The sequence below is a fragment of the Pteropus medius genome, unplaced genomic scaffold (assembly GCF_902729225.1).
Source record: "Pteropus medius unplaced genomic scaffold, Ma_sr-lr_union100, whole genome shotgun sequence".
Classification (NCBI taxonomy): Eukaryota; Metazoa; Chordata; class Mammalia; order Chiroptera; family Pteropodidae; genus Pteropus; species Pteropus medius.
The window spans coordinates 60,133,170-60,149,829 of NW_024349800.1; the positions used below are offsets into that span (position 1 = coordinate 60,133,170).

Sequence of the window (16,660 nt, forward strand, 5' to 3'; positions counted from 1 at the left end):
TGCGACCTTCCTTAACCTCCCTGTGTTTCAAATTTCTCATCCATAAGATGGGGGCATAATAGAGGTGTTCTGAGGATGACGTGATTTAAGAGAAGTCAAGTCCATAGAACAGAGCCTGGCAGGCAGCCAGCACCAGTGAGGATTTGCTATTATTATGATCTTACTTCATTCTTACAACTGCCCTGCAAATTGGACAGAAAAGATTTTCTCCAACTTTATAGATGAGGAAACAAAGACTCAAAGAGTTTAAATGAGTTGCCCCAAATCGCCCAGCCACAAGGCAGCAGCGCTGGAACTTACACCCAGGGGTGCTGATGGCCAAAACAGTGGGCTCTCCAGTTGCCATGGTGACGGAGGTCCCAGGTGGCCCAGCGCAATGGGGATAACAGCAGGTGTACCACGTGGGAAGGGAGGCATCTTGCCTCTGGAGGAGAACATGTTCCCAACCCAGCCAAGTGCCACCTCTTTGTTACAGACGCGATGAGCCAGGTGTGGACAAAAGCATGTCCCACACGCAGGGCCATCCACAGACCCTCTGGGCAGGAGGAGTGAGACCAGCCAACCTCCCCGAGTCCCTGAGACGGCCGCTACCTCCTGTGGTGACAGCCGCCATGTTTATCAGGTCTGTTCAGGATGGCCAAACACCAAGCACATCAGCCGGAAACACCTGCACCTCCCAGTGCCCGTGAGGTTCCAGGCGAGGACCCAGGTGAGCACCAGTGGGCCTCACCTTCCCGGCAGCGCAACGGGAGATGAAGGCCTGATGGCGGTGGCTCATCACGGCCCACCGAGGTGCTCACGCAGAGCCACGGAATCCTGAGCACATGGCAACGGGCACCGTCTGGTCTTCCCTGCCCCTCCCAGGAGTTCTGTTCCAACACCGACTTAGTCCCCATTACAGAGCAAGCTCTATGCTGCAAACTGGGGGTGCAGAGGAACCCTAACATCCACCCCACCAACAAGGGGATCGCGTTAACACGGCAGACAGGAACGCAGAACACCTTTCCACATTAAAAACATGGCATCCTGTGTGGAGAACTTTGCCCAACACCGGGAGAAACGCAAAGGCATTGTAGGAAGAGGACACAAACTCCTATGTATCCCGAAGGTTTGGCCGCATAACTGAGTGCCGTGTGGATGGCACGCCAGGCCTGCGGGGTGAGCCACCTCACCTGCGTGCTGCGCTCCCATGGGGACGCCCGGGCTAGTTCCAGGAGTGGGCTCACTGGAGGAGGCAGCCTGCGGCCCAGAGCTGTCCAGCGGCGGGAAGAGAGAACCAGAGCCGGTACCGGTGGTGCTGGGCCGGCCTCGGGACTCTAAGGGGTCGAGACGTGTGCGTGAAAACTAGCTCCCCGCCACTCTGCCCCGTTAGGACCGTTTCCCAGGCTGGGGTTTGGCCTCCCCCCACTCGAGGCCAGTAGCACCCTCCCATCGTGAGGATCCAAAAGTCTGCAGACACTGCAAAATGTCCCCTGAGAGACAAAACCACCCTGGTTGAGAACCTCTGCCCCAAATGCTTGCCGCAGGAAGGCAGAACACAGTGCGGCCCTCTACCAACTTTTAAACGGCCCACACAATTAGGCTGAGTATAAACTGAACACCTGGAATGCAAAGTAGTGTTTTAATTTCTCAAGGCCGACCTCGCACCTGCCGTCTTGCCTGCTACAGAGCCATCTCTCCCCCAAGTCCTCCCAACAGGCACCCTGGCTCACCTGGAGGGCACCGCCCTCACACGCTCTACCCGCTCGAAGCTGAACTGCTCACCTGAGCCTCTCCAACAAATGAGGGGTCCTTTGGTTAGAGCCCCTTGTGCATTGCGGACCAGGTAATACTTCAAGTGTTTCTGCTTCTTGGGCTGAGTGGTCAACTTAAGATTTATGTGACTTGAGAATTCTGTGAAGTAGCAGAAGCCTTTCTTTCCACAGCCAACGCAATTCCCAGAGAAACCTGGAGGAGCAAACGAATCATCAACATCTCCCACTTACCTCCCAACTCCTCCTCAGGTAACACACAGTCCATCGAGACGCTGACCACTCACGTCCTCTACCACCAACCAGAGAACTGCAAAGGGCAAAGGTCCTCCGCCAGCTTCCACCGGCCCAGAGGTCAAGATGGACACACCTCAGACAGAAGAAGGACCAAGAATGTTTGGTGATGGAGATGGACACAGGGAAGCTCGGAAGATGGAACTTGCTCAGGGGCACATTGAAAGCCTACACAGAGCGCGAAGCTGACAGGACGAGGACTGTCCCATTCGATTGTCTGCACTGACCAAGGGCCTGCGATAACCTGGTACGCCCCATCCCCCTCAGTGCTGGCCGGCTGCAGCATCTCGGAGCAGTCGGCCGCTGACGCTGGGTACCCTGGGAGACCTCTTGAGTCCAGACTTCCACCCTGGAGTCGAGTGATTTGATTCCGCGAGTGGCTGAGAGGAAATGAAGACAGCGCCACAATGCAGAGCCGGGACGAGGGTGGCGGGTTCCGGGGACTTCGCCGCCAGTGGAGTGGAGACGCTGCATTGGAACGTGGCTGCCGTGGGGTCAGTGTCCTGTGACAGGGGGCCAGGACGGGCCTTTCTGGGGGCTGACAGCGGCTCCCGTCAGCTCTGAAGCTCTAGGAAAGCTGTCTACACAGTGGCAAAACCACCTCCTGTGATCTATTAAAATCCAGAGAACGGGCCTGAGAAGAGCTGCAGGAACCGTAAGGTCCATTCAAATGGTCCTCATCAGAATGGCTGCCGACCACGAGAGACAGGTGACGGTTGCCTCTTATGACTGTCCTGTTGACAATGTCTCAAGAAGGCCTTCCTTAGGGCCCTGCTTCGCCCATCCATACATCTGGCTTCTATAGTGCAAGCCTCGTTGGGAGGGGAGACCTTGAAACAGAGACTGGTTTATTTCATCATCTTCCCTGGCTGACAAGTTTACAAAAGGTCCTTTCAACTCAGGCCACGAGGGCCACACGGTTCTATTCCTGAGGCCTCTGGCTAGTGCCCAAAATGACATCAGTTGGTGAAGGTTCAAAACTACTCCACGGAGAAATGAGACATCTACATTACAGAGACCTGGTGGACTCTCTGATCTATTTTATTTTAAGCAAGTTTAACATTCCTTAAAAGGCCTGAGAACTAAGGATAAATCTCTTGGTCTAGTCAGAGGACACGTGCTGGTTAGTTTAACCTGCCAGAACCCTATTCCCTCTGCACCAGACCAAACAGATAAGGTACCGAAGGAACAGCAAACACCGTGCTCGCTATTGACTTGTCTTAAGGGGACAGGCAGGGAGCTCACGTGCACAGAGAAGCAGGGACGTTCCTGCTCATTCACTGTCATCCAGACATGTCGCTCAGCTTAACCCATCAACCAGGACAGAAAAAGCTTCTTTTGAGAAACCTGAGAACCACAGAGACTAAGTAACAGTCCGAAGTAGATACAGAAGTCCAGTGTGAGATTGAAGTCCAGACCCCCAGCATGGCATTCAAGGCTGTCCCCAAGCCCCCCGCAACCCTTATCTCCAGCTTTATTTCCTGGTCCTTGTTTCACTACGCAGAGTTCCTCCTGAACTCTCCCCGCCCAGCCAGGTGCACGCTCTTCCTCACCTAAGCCCCACCTGCCCGTCACTCAACGCCCCGCTCAAGCTCCTGCTCCTGAAGGGCTGGGCCTCGCTGCTCTCCAAACCCCTACGGCCTCCTGAACTGCTCAGAGGCCCTTGCAGCTTCTTCCTCAGTGCTGCCGTTGCTGAGATGCATGTCTTTTCCCCCATAACTGTCCCATGCTTCCAAAGCACCGGGATCGTGTGTGACTTCGGGGAGGCGTGAGTTGCGTCTGTGTACGTAAGTGCACGTGCACAGACTAGCGCCCGGCAGACGGCAGACAGTCAGCGCGTGTGGGGAGGGAAGGAAGGAGACGAGAAACAAGGTGACTACGATAGTGAACGCCGGGAGACTTCCATGCACACTCTGAAGTAATCATCGAACGTGTTTACTGATTCTTTTGTCTCCAACCTGGGAACCGTGAGATAAACGGCTCGGCTGCCATCTAGGAATAAGGCCCTGGAGAAACCTCCCTGACAGAGACTCTGACCCTGAGTGTTAGAGAGATGAATGAACAAGAAACAGAATTGCAAGACCGAGGATGCTGAGAGCAACGTGCCCAGGCCAGCACTGCATCCCTTTCCAGAAACAGCGAACCAGATCACAGACCTTTGTCCCACGAGAAACGTGGGCCGTGGGGCCATTTCAGAAGCAGGACAGGAACCACAGACCACAAGGAGCCCCTCCCTGTGGTTCAGGACACCTGGGGCTTTTACTTAGGGAGCCGGCAAGCACACTGCTCTCCTGCTTTGGCAAAAATGTTCTGGCCGGGACAATCAGCTACTCCTCTGAGCGATGACCCTGGGTCACGGAGGCCCAACCCAGGAAACCACAGGACGGCTTAGCAACCAGCCCAGGAGACCAGGAAAGGGTTTAAACCACCCCAGCTTTTAAACCACCAAAATCGCCCTGAGGACGTGGGAGTCCTCTTTAGAAGGCCGGCCTAGAAACATGCCATGCAGTCCAAACCCCCAAATTCCTGCCAGGTACAAACAGTAGACCTAAGAGAAATCATCCCTTCGGTGTGCCATCCCATGGGAAACGTCCCATAAACACGAGCGCTTCATGACCACACACATAGTGGCACGGTGATTTCTCCGCAGGCCCTGCGTAGCTGCATTTAGCAGCTGCGGGTGGCATCTGTTTAACAGGTGCACGCTGAGTGGGTGCCTGTGTGTGTCAGCCGCCAGCCAGGCTCTCCCTTCTGTTGGAAGGAGAGCCCCTGCCCTCTCTCCAGCCCACTTCTCTGCAGTCCAGCACACACACACCTGCAGATCGGAGGGGTCTGGGCTCAAAGCCTGCCTCACCGGTTACGTACGTGACCATGGCAGGCGAATGAACACCTCTGTGCTTAGCTTTCTCCATCTGCAAACGAGACAACAGCAGCGAACATCTACTGCACACCGACCATTTGCCGGGCACTGCGCCAAGCACTTTCCATTACGAACATTCCTGTTTAAACTTCCTGAAGCCCTATAAAACGATTCGTAGGTCCACAGTTCATGGAGGAGGGAGTCATGGCAAAGAGAGAAAGTAACTTGCCCACAGGTACAGGGTAGGAAGCGTGGGAGTTGGGACTGAACCATTCCGCTATGCTGTCTCCTCACAAAAATCCATCTCGAAGGAGCACAAAAGAGTAAAGTGCCCACTATGTGTCCAGCACATAGCAGGTGCTCAGCATGTGTCTTTTCTCCTTCCTCCCCCTTGAACGGGCACAGCTGTCTTAGAGAGCAGAGCGTGAGGTGGGTCAGGAGACTCCAGTCTGACTCCACCTAGGCCCTCGCAGCACCGGGAGACGTGACGGATGTGGCTTGCTCGATCCAGGCTGCAGTTTCCCAACCATAAAATGCAAGATGAGGACTAAATGGGCCTCACGTTTCCTTCCAGAACCAAAGTGATGATTCTTCTTTGAAGCATCCACAGCGGCTTCCTTCCGACACGGCAGTTGGTCTCCGAGCACACGGCGTATGAAAGGCTGCAGGGTGCCCATCAGGAACAAACTCCAGGGGGACTGACGACCCGACCTCCGGAGGTTTGCAACTCCGTAATCATCTGGAACCCTGCAACAGGCTCATAGCTAGCGCCCTGCCTCAGTTTCTCTTTTTTAATAAAAATCAATTATTCATGTGACCTACAAGAGATCTTTCTGAAACACAAATTAAAATGGTAATCACCTCATTTTGAATACTCCTGATGTTTCTTTAAAATATAAACTATAAAGGAAAAACTCGGAAAGAAGGTCATAAGTGAAGAGAGACAATAAAAACAAGAGACTTGAGAGACACAGCAACCAGATGCTCTGGGGAGTCTCATTTGGATCTTGATTCAGGAAAACAACTGTAAAAGAAATTACAAAACAAAATTGGAACACCCTGGAGGCTTGAAAATATAAAGAAATTACTGTTAAATTTTTTAGGTCTGATGATGGTATTGGATTTCCAACAAAAAAGAACCTTATCTTTCAGAGACCACACTGAATCATTTACAGATGAAATAACATGCTGTCTGGGATTTGCTTCAAAATAATTTGGAAGGTCGAGAAGGAGGAAGAGTTATAAGTGAAACGGGGCTGGCCGTGTGCTAGTAAGTAGAAGAGACAGAAGACTGAGAGACTAGACTATTACACCCCTCTCTCTCCCCAAGTGCTTTGAAAATGACTTCCCGGAGACTGCAGCCTTTTCTAAGGGGACCCAACGGAGCCCGTCCCGGCAGCCTCTGCTCCAGACACAGGGCGTTCTCACCACCCCTCCAGCATGCCAAGTTCCTTCACACAGGACGAGACACCTCTCGTCCCGTACGTAGGACACGAGCACCGGGGCCACGTCATCTGCGTGCACATTCAGGACCTGCCACTTACTAGCTGGGTGACCCTGAGCGAGCTGGTTGGCCTCTCCGTGCCTTTGTTTCTTCACATGTAAATGCGAGATAATAACGTTCCCACGTCACCGGGTTCTTTCCCAACAGTTCCTGGCACGTAAGTCTCACTAAAGTAGCTGCTGTTTGTGCTCTTCTTCAACTGGCAGAATCCCACCTGTGTTTCTGGGCCCGACTGGAACACCCCATCCTCTGAGATGGCTTTCCCGTCACTGGCAGGTGTGCAGAGCAATTTAAACCCCGGCTGTAGCATGCTGCACAGAGGTTTAAATAACTTTATTTCTGTGGTCATTTGTGTGCTTCTCCGAGCCTCTGTTTGCCTGTGTTCTCCTCCCAGACACCAAGCTCCCCAGGGAGGCCCCGGTCTGACTTGGCCTTGGGACCCCAGGCTGAACTTAAGGGCTACCCTCAGTTTGGGGTTATACATTCCAAAAATACTTCATTATTTGCTTGCTGAACACACAAAAAACTCATTTACTCCCATCTAAGAAACGGACATTCTGCTTAGATGCTTTCTTCTTCTATGTCTTTGCTATCGGCAAAGTTAGATGAATTACCATTTAAAAAAAACTGAAACACACACCTGGATTTTAATCTTTCAACTTCCTCAGACAAAATCCCTCAGTTGATTCAAAGTCACTAAAACGAGACCCTCTTTATTATAAGTCATGGGGGTGGGGAGGGCCTAAAGCCTTTGGTTCCCCCCGAGATAACCCACAGCTTCCGTTTTATAGGTCAGTAAAGAGCGCTGAGCCCTGGCCCCCCGGAGGGCTGCCAGCCACCTTGTCCTGTGCCTCCATCAGGGTTAAGTGCAGGAAACCTGAACGGCAGTAAGTGTGCAACCTGAGAGCATAAAGCTATTTTAAAAGAAGGAAGCATGGTTGTTACCACCGGCCTGCGCCCCCCGCCTCTGATGGCTTTCTAGCAAGCGATTAACAAAGACGCCACTTCCCCTGTGCTCATGGCCTGGGGAGCTGAAGCCCCGACAGGGCCGGGGGTGAAAGCACCCCGTCTCCACAGTCCAAGATGCAGCACCCCCTCGACTTACTGCCCTCACAGTCGCAGTGAGGTGGCAGTCAGGCAAGCCTCTGCCACACCAGATCGAACGCTGACCAAGGCACTGCGCCGTCCCCCTGCCACGGCTCCTCCTGAGCGGCCTTGTACCCAAACGAAACCTAAGATGGAGTGACTCTGGGAGCTGCTTCGTTGGAGTGAATTTTCTGGGATGATTCTCGTTTCCATGAACAAGCTACAAGCAGCCCACGAACCTGCCTGAAAAGAGAGTTGGCTTAAACTTTTTCTCTCCCTGGTCACTGTCCCGGGGCCGAGTCTGTCCCTCCCGTCAGCATCCGTCCGCCTTGTTTCAGAGTTTGCACAGGGCATGTCCCGCCCCCACCCCACATGGCGGGAGCTATTTCTTTTTCTCCTCTGAGTCAGCCTCACTCTCTCCCCTCCCCCACACCTCGGTCCTGCGCTCAGAGCCTCAGACTAAGTGTGCTCGATAAACACCCACTGCGGGGAAGGAGTTAACCTAGAAGTTTCTCCCATAAACGCTCGCAATCCGACTCACTTCTACAATGAAGGTGGTTCCTGAGGCTACCTCTGAAATAGGTAACTCATCACAAACCCTCCTGCCTGCCCAGCTACCATCCAAAGGAGACACCAGGCCAGGTGAAGGGGGCCAGACTCCGCAAGGGCCAGCAGCACGTGTGGACAGCATGTCCCTACTGTATGGATGAGGACAGAGGCCCGGACGCCACAAGCAACCCGTGGCCAGACGCAGGGCTGAAACCCAGCTTTCTGGGCTCTTGGTCCAAACCTCGCATCTCCCCTGATTTTGCTCCACTAATGGGGGGCTGGGCTGAGCACAGGGCCCGGCGCTCAGTGAGAGCTCAGTAAGCGTCTGAATGAGTGGGAGGCAGGCTTAGCAAGCTTCGGCCTCCACTCTGTGCTGACGTCGGGGTCTTTGTGAGCCAGTGGTTATTCGAAAGATCAAAGCTGTGACTTCCCCCCATGTTGACCTTAACCAAGATACGGGACCATGAGGTATGGTGATAAAAGCATAGAATTTGGAGCCCTGAAGACCTGAGTTCTGGCCACATACCCTTGGGCAAGTTCATTAACAGGTCCACAGCCACCTATGAAACCAAAATAAGAATGACAGCTCCTGAGAGGTGACAGGGAACCCAAAGGAGAGAGCGGACAGAGAGTTGCCGGCGGCTACCAAGGACGCGAACATTCTGGAGCCAGAAACACACGCTCAGCCTTGTTCTCCTTCTGCCTCATGTCTCATGACTTCCAGGAGGGTCTAGGACAGGATTTGGGTCCCATTCCTGACGCGAGTAAGCATTTAGGGAAGGCTTGATGAATACAGGTACAAAATAATAAATACTCAATGACGGGCTTTCTACCAGAAGACAGTCACGTTTTATAATGACTCTCATTTGCATTCCATTCCATGAAGAAAGTCTACCGAAAGACCTCAACGGGGTGTGTGTTATGCTGATGAAGAGGCTCCAAAGGTGGCCCACCTGCCACCATCACAGGCCTCCCTCATCCTCACCCCGCACGCAGACGGGGCCGTGGAGACGAGCCAGGGAGAAACTTACCGAGAAGAGCGTTGTGCCCATTATCATCCGGCAAGAACCGCTTGTCAACGGCACACACCAGGAGGTGGTCCGGCAGGCTCGGGGACTTGGCCCCCACGAGGAGAAAGCCTGTGGGGACGTCGATGGGCTCGCTGGAGACAGAGACAAGACGCAGGTCCTTCCCCGCCTGGCAGAACCCTAGGAGGAAGGGGCGGGGCTCACGCACGCTGCCGAGAGGCTTCCAGAACCAGGATCCACGTGGGCAAAGGGATGAGGACCTCCTGGATCTTGTCGGGACCAACCCTTACCTCTGGATGTGGGTGACTTTAAAATTAATTCTGAGAGATAAAATCATAACCATGGTTACTCACGACCCTTAACCCCGTGCTTTTATGACATCTGTGTCCCCACATAGTACACATTAATGTACAAATGCAGCTCAACAGGGAAAAAATGTAGACAAATGAGGGTAAATTAAAATGTATGCAAGATAAATCCAGCAGGAAATGCGAGCGATTTAATATTTTTCACACCCTGCGTCTTACGTGTATGAGGACCAGCGAGTATCAGAAATGAGGGTAAGAACCAGGTGAGGCGGGAGGCCTCTGGGGAGAGGCCTGGGTGACCAGGACACAGAGGAGACTCATTCGCAGAGGGAGACTTTCATGCTATACACTTTCGTATTTAAGAGCTTTTAAATATATTTTCTATTCAAAAAATTAAATGACCAAAAACATCTGGAAAAAAAGGAAGACGACGGAAACAGCTGAGTTTATCTGGATGGACCCTTTCTGGGGTTTTTCTCGTGAGGCACATTCAGCCCAGGCTCCTGTGCTTCTTCCTTCCTTAGCTACCGACCAGACCAGCTCTGGGGATCCCAAGAGCTTCCCCGCAAACTCGGCAGGACGGCGCATTGTGTGCTTTGCATTTACACAGTGTCTCCAAGTTCTCCTCCCTTGCCCCTGGGTGGAAGGCAGAAGGGAAGCCTGTGGGCCCACTGTGTGCTGCACTGCATGGGGCCAGGTAAGCTCCGCCAAGCTCCCACCCATCCCCCACGGGGATGGAGCCCCGGTCTGCTGCTCAGGCTTGGCTGGCCCCCTCCCTAGTCCTGGGTAAGTGCAGCAAACTCCCAGTGGGTGAGGTCCAGCACCTAGCAGTCAAGGCTGCCCCAAATGGCTGAGGGGCTACGAGCCTGATGGAGCACTATGCTGTGGGGTGGCCAATGCTGCAGGTACGGGGGGCACACTGGCACAGGGGACCCCCACAGCACACGGCCGCAGACTGGGCAGCGGGCACTGCCGGCAGGGGCTGGCTGGCTCACCATCCGTGGTGCAGCATCCTTCGGGCGGAGGGTGCATCTGGTAGGGGTTTGGGGGACAGCTCGGCTCCAGCCCGCCTTCCCCCTCTTCTTCCTCTTCCTCATTGTCCACTCGGCTTCCACCTAGAAGCGGGAGAGGAGTGAGAAGGGACGCAGAGGTAAGCACCGAGCGAGTCACGGCTACCGAGTAATTCACCGGTCCTCACACACACACCACCTGTCTACACGGGAGGTGAAAGCTAAGGCTCACTCAGGCAATGGCTTTCCCAATGTCACAGACTCAGGCTCGGACCGTGGTCTCGTGACTTCAAATGCAGGCTCACGTCTCTTCCCGTCACAGTGGCACATGTCTGCACATGCACTACACACAGAGTTCAATTTGTGTATAATTGGTAAGGACTGAGCATGAAGCCTGTATGTAGTAGGCATCCCGAAAATATGTGTGTGGGAGGCACCCTGATGGACTAGATAGATCATTTTACAGATAAGGAAACTGAGGCTCAGGGAGCCCCATGACTGGCCCACTGCTAGGAGCACATGATCCCAGGTGTGTCTGACGTCCAAGCTGATGCTCTAGCCACCGACTGCACGGCGTGGATTAGAACACCAGGACGGTGTGAGCCGCCTTTACACAGTTCAAGAGAGCGGTTAAACAATGCACTATCACTTACCCCCAGAGGTAAACCCATGCATACATTACCAGAAATACAAACACACCCAAATTTGTCACGCCCACATGCAAAAAGCCATTCCAGAACAGAACCTGGTATGACGACTTTAGGAAATTATTTTTTAAGTGAAATACTATTTCGGGAGTGATGTCAAATGAGGAACTGGCCGGGAGAGAGAGGACTTGGCCATGGAAAAGCCACCGGTCCCTGTGTGTGAGCTGCCACGGCAGCTTCTTGTCGCTCCCCTCCTGGAGAGCAGTGTCCTGCCCTAGTCATCTCTGCCCTCTAGATGCCCATCAGAATGTCCCCTCGAGGGGCAGAGCTCGGGTAACATCTGCCCAGCTGATCTGAGCATGCGGTCAGACTGAACTCGCCAGCATCTCTAGACAACAGGGGAAGGTGATTGGGGGCGGATCAGAGAAACGAATTTTCACAGTTGTTGGAGGATAGTCCCAACTTCTTTCAACAGACATTTTAGGCTATAAAAACCTTTCTCAACTTGTCTTTAAATGTCATTGAATAAAGAGCGTACAGGTTCCTTCGTGGAATAGGGTCATCGTGAACACCCTTAAATACTCGGGGCCGATGACAGCTGTTTCTTCTTTGTTTCTTTCTCCTCGTCCAGCGCTGGCCCCTCTGTTGTCATGTCTCCCCTCCGTCCTCCCTGGCCCCCACACCCTCCCTCCATCCAGTGGGTTCAGTGGTTGTAGGTCAATGGCGAACTCGTGTGCCGTGTAAACAGACAGGCCTGGGAATCGGGGAACTCCAGTTTTACTGGCTGTGTGGCCGCGGGACAGTTGCTAAACCTCTCTGTGCACCAGATCCTGCACCTGCAAAACGAGGTGGTTCTATAAGATCCCTTCGGGCTGTGACAGTCTATGGGGAAATACGGCCTCAGAGAGGCACAGGATACTCCAGGTGTGATTCAATCAGTACGGGGTGCTGGGAATGTAACCTCGCAGTGGTCACCATTATGCAGGTGCGTGTGGGACAAGAGGAGGAAGAAACTGGACGTTTCAAGCCTGCTCAGGCCCGTGACCTTAGAAAGGTCACAGCAGGAGTGAAGCAAGAATTCCTGGTATCTCTGTCTTTCTGGGTCTACAGGACACAGAGGTGGAGGGACGACGGTGGAAACGTCGCCCAGGAAGAAGAAAAGGGGCCAGAGCCGACTGGAGAGCCTCCTTGACAAGCGTCCCTTCTACGGTCACAGGCAGGGGTGGGGGAAGGGGGTGGGGAGGTTGATGCAGAAGGAAGGGAGTAACGCCCAGCCCCCCGGGCACCGGCAACACGGCACCGGACCCAGCCCCCGGGCACCGGACTCCACGGGCACTCAAACTGTCCTTCAGCCCCCTGTGGGGTGGTGGCATAGAAGGCTCTGCAGCAAAACCCAGAGCTCTTTGAGTCAGCACTCCAGCAGCTTAGAGGGGACAGGAAAGACACCAAAGATGACAGCAAGAAGGGGTAAGTGTCAAGACCGCTGAAGGCACAACCAGAAACGTCTGCGCATCACTCTGCTGAGCTGAAAAGCACAGGAATTCGGACTCCCAGAGAGAATGAAGAGGAGGGACTGAAGCCTCAGGAAGTCAAAGAAAGAGGTTAAAATCCGGTCCCTAAAAAGGCAGGATTAAAGGTCAAAGGTCTACATCAGCCGATGGGATCAGTCAGCCGGCAACAATCAGGACACTTCCTAAGCCGGAGCAGAGACACCGACTGTCACCCAGGGCTCTGGGCGAAAGGAGGGCTGGACGTAGCCAGCTGGGGTGGGAGCTTAGGGCCTTCACACTGAAACAGGAACCCCGAGGTTCTCGGGGGCACTGCACTCTGCGGAGGAGGAGGCTGTCCATTTGAGTGTTTAGTAAACTGTCTGCATGACATGCCGGGTGGGTGGGACACAGGAATTTACCTGCGTTTTGTTTAATTAATGAATACTCATCTCAAAATGCCAGGGTGGTTATTTGTTCCATTTGGCTGACGCTGCTTTTTAAAAAATAAATAACACGTAAAAGGTTTTTCCCCTAGGAGGAGGTAGTAAGACCCCCTCATTCGAAGAACAAAGTAATCAGGCCTCTGCCGAATGACCCTCACGACCAGCAGAACGTTAACTGACCGAAGGCGTTTAGGGCACCAGCGCCCCGCTCATAGAAATCCTCTCCAATGTTACTGTGCAAGGAAGGACGGCCATGAGATAAGCGGCTGATAGAAAGACAGACAGAACAAGAGGTGGCCTGGACGAGCTGTCTCCTCGGAGTTTACGAGGCAGAAACCAGGGGCTGGAGCAAACTGCTCCGTTTACGGTGACATTTAGCAAACCGAAGTGTCTCCGTCCACCTGCCAACCTTCCCCTGCTACAAAAACCACATCTCAGAGAATGTCTTCACTGGGTTTGCTGGACAAATGGAAAAACCGTAGCGAGGGCCGCTCTGGTTTCCATACCAACAGGGGGCAGAACGAGGTGCCAACAGCTGGCAGGAAGCCTTCAGCACTCGACACAGGAGGCACGAGGAGTGGAAGCCTCAAAACGGTCCCCGGAAAGTGTCACTGGCCCAGCGCCCTATCGGCGGATGAGGGCATCCTGAGGAATCAGGAAGTTCGGGAAACAGCCTCCCAATGAGAGGCCAGGAAAGGCTGTCTGTGGAGGTCTTAGACATAAGGAAAAGCTGAGTGGGACCCTCCGATGGCTTTCTCTTCTCTCTTCCCAGGTCAGCATCCTTGAAAACGTCGAGCAAACCAATCCCCCATCTTCCGAAATCATAGAATTCAATTACTTTACCCGTCGTAAGGGAAGCACTTTGTAGATTTTAAGGTGCCATGCGAAGGCACTAACTGGTTTATCATGATTATCGTCATTCGTGTATCATTGCCAACAGAGCCTTTTAATACTGTGAGACGATACGGATGGCTATTTAATATGCATTTCACGAGTCTTTCTCCTCGCTGAAAACACAGTCTAGAACATACCCTCCAGCTTTTGCTCATCGCCCCACAGTGTCACAGCAGCGCTTCCTATGCCACGATACAAGAGGACGCGTGGCTTTCCCATTGCCTGCTTCCGACCACGGTCTCGCTCCTCTCCGACCCAGCTCCAGCTCCTTCGGGTCCTCAGCTGCTGCTCTCCACCAGGTTAACTTAGGGACATTTTAAAGAGCGACACGAGGAATGCCTCCCTGCTAGAATAAGGAACTCTCAGGCGTCCCCCGAGCACAGCCATGCCTCATTTCCCCTTACGAGCAGCCCTCCGCAGCCCGCCACGCCCACCCCCACCCCGCACAGGCACGCACTCACACACAGGTGTGCGCACACACTGCCACGCACACACACATCATGATCACCGCAACACAGGACCAGGCATACTGCACACTTTCGTATTTAAGTAGTTCATTAAAGTTTGTTTTAAACCACAGCCCTCTTTCGCTTCAATAGCTAAGCGAAGTCTGTAGGCAACTCCAAGTGAAAGACATAAATGGACAGAAAGAATGTTCATGACATGAACCGTCCCATAGTATGAATGGCTGAAGGGTAATTTTTGACATGAAAACGCCCAGCTATAAAAAAAGACAAACTAAAGATTGAAAACCACAACCATTTTATTCTCTGGATAATTAAATAAACTCTAAAGTTGTCCCCAGGCCTGAAGATAATTTACTAATTCCTGGCACACGTAAAATTCATAAGGGTTCATTCTTGGTTTTTAAAAGTTTTCGGAGAGCTCTTACAAAAGAAACTGCCCAGACTACTTTGCAAAGATATTGCCACGAACCACGGGACAAAGAGAAAGACAGTAACTGAGGGTCAAACGCATGTTAAAATTTCTTACGAATCCGGGTAAGAACGTTCCACCTTTTAATTAGTATAAGTAACAACTGATTTAGAATAGGCTAACACAACCCTCTTCCTTTCTCCGATTCGTCCAATGAAAAATTTTATTCCTTGCCACTTTATGGCTGGAACTTATTTTAATTTCAGCCAAGTCAGAATTCATGGGCAACTTTCTCTAACACTTCTTTTCTGCTAGACTCAACATCTTCTACCCAGAGCAGCGGACGAAGGGGTTTCAAGTCCTGCTGCTGACATTAACTGCACAAACTAAAAGAAATTCAGAAACACATCTCCTACCTTCTAGAGCGGAGAGCTGCTGCTCGGCCTCCAGGTACAGCTGGGAGAAGATGGGCCTGGGCGCCAGGCTGTTGGACCGCAGCGAGGCCTCGATGGAATTGTGCAGGACCTCTTCGAACCGCCTGGTCCTCCGCTGTCCAGCGTAAGAGTTTCCCATCTTCCAGAGAGACGATGGAGCCTTCTGTTCAAAAATGGCATTTCAGTTTTGGTTAAAGGAACTGACCCAGCACGCAAAGCCCAAAGGTAGAGGCCAAAGAGAGAAGGGCCGGTGATTCCCATTCAGCAAAGAGGAGGGGCAGGCGGCTCAGCCACAGCTGCCGCCCGACAATTACAGGAAGTTATATAAGTGACGGCGATCACCCACTCACCTCTGGCTAGCAGTGTCTGACACCTCTTGAAATATTTTACTAGAAACCAGCTCTTAGCCACCCCCAGGTTTCACGGACCCTCAGCTTTTCCCTGAGGTGTGATCCTGCCCCTGTGACACCCCAGACCAGTGAACCTCTATTTTCCTAGACTTGCAGAAGAATAGCCCTGAGCCACTCTGTGTACGTGTCAGCAACTGACAATTCAGTGACCCGTGACAACCAGTCCCCAGATTCTAGGATTACGGGACTCGGCCTCCCCTTGCCTTCTCTGGAGGCAGGCTAGCAGATTCCCCATCATTGTCTTTTCCGCTAAAAGGCCAATTATTAACCTTCTTTAAAATGTTTTTTTTTTTTTTTTTTTGGTTTATGATGTTTTCATTATACCAGTAACACAGAATTACATCTGGAAATCTAAAATTTACAAAAGAGGGTGAAAAGTCAGGAAAAATCACGATATTTCCATTCCCCAAGATAACCACTGTGATTTTTTTTTTTTTGGTAGCAGCTTGATTAAGATTTAATTCACTTCCCACCGCAATCACTCACTCAGAGTGTACGATTCAAACATTTACGGTACATTCAGTGCTGTGCAACCATCACGTGATCAATTTTAGACGGTTCCATCGCCCCAGAAGAAACCCCATACCCTTTACCTGTCACTCCCCTACCCCCCAACCCCCGCCCTAGGCAAGGCCAACTTCCTCTCTGTCCCCACAGCTTCGCCTGCTCTGCCTGGAAGTCTCACACTACGGGCCTCGCACTGTCTGTGGTCTGCCGCTGGCCTCTTCCTGCGGCCACAGTGTGTCTGAGCTTCCCCTGCACTGTATGCATCAGCGCTTCATTCCTGCATCAATATTTTGATGTATTTTTTCCGGACTTAATTTCCTTCAGAACTTGGGGACAGGAGGGAGATGGGGGCACCGTGTTCCCATGGTTATAATCATTCTGTGATACAATTTTTGATTCCGCTTTTTTCACTTGACGTAGGCATTTCACCTGATCCTCTTACAACTGTTTTTAAAACAACTGTGATGGCTGCATCGTATTCCCTTGCGTGAAGGAGCAGATATTCGGTCAGACCTTTCTCTCAGACCATACATATAGTTAAATCTCTATATTTAGTCCTTCCTAAGAAC

The 16,660-nt window shown here is 52.3% G+C and overlaps 1 protein-coding gene across 13 annotated transcripts in view; it reads right to left on the minus strand.

The window, feature by feature from the left end:
• Positions 1-16,660, minus strand: part of GREB1 (growth regulating estrogen receptor binding 1) — a 108,482-nt gene that overhangs the window by 45,587 nt on the left and 46,235 nt on the right. For 11 of the 13 annotated variants that reach the window (XM_039887830.1, XM_039887829.1, XM_039887836.1 and 8 more), the window contains exons 2-6: positions 15,157-15,337; positions 10,376-10,495; positions 9,076-9,252; positions 1,765-1,947; positions 1,173-1,316 (exon numbers count right to left, since the gene is read on the minus strand). In XM_039887830.1, coding sequence (XP_039743764.1) covers positions 1,173-1,316; positions 1,765-1,947; positions 9,076-9,252; positions 10,376-10,495; positions 15,157-15,313 — 781 coding nt within the window. In that variant the 5' untranslated portion in view covers positions 15,314-15,337. Of the gene's footprint in view, positions 1-1,172; positions 1,317-1,764; positions 1,948-7,734; positions 7,932-9,075; positions 9,253-10,375; positions 10,496-15,156; positions 15,338-16,660 lie in introns of those variants that run through there. The other 2 variants (XM_039887831.1, XM_039887837.1) reach the window with 2 other exon arrangements.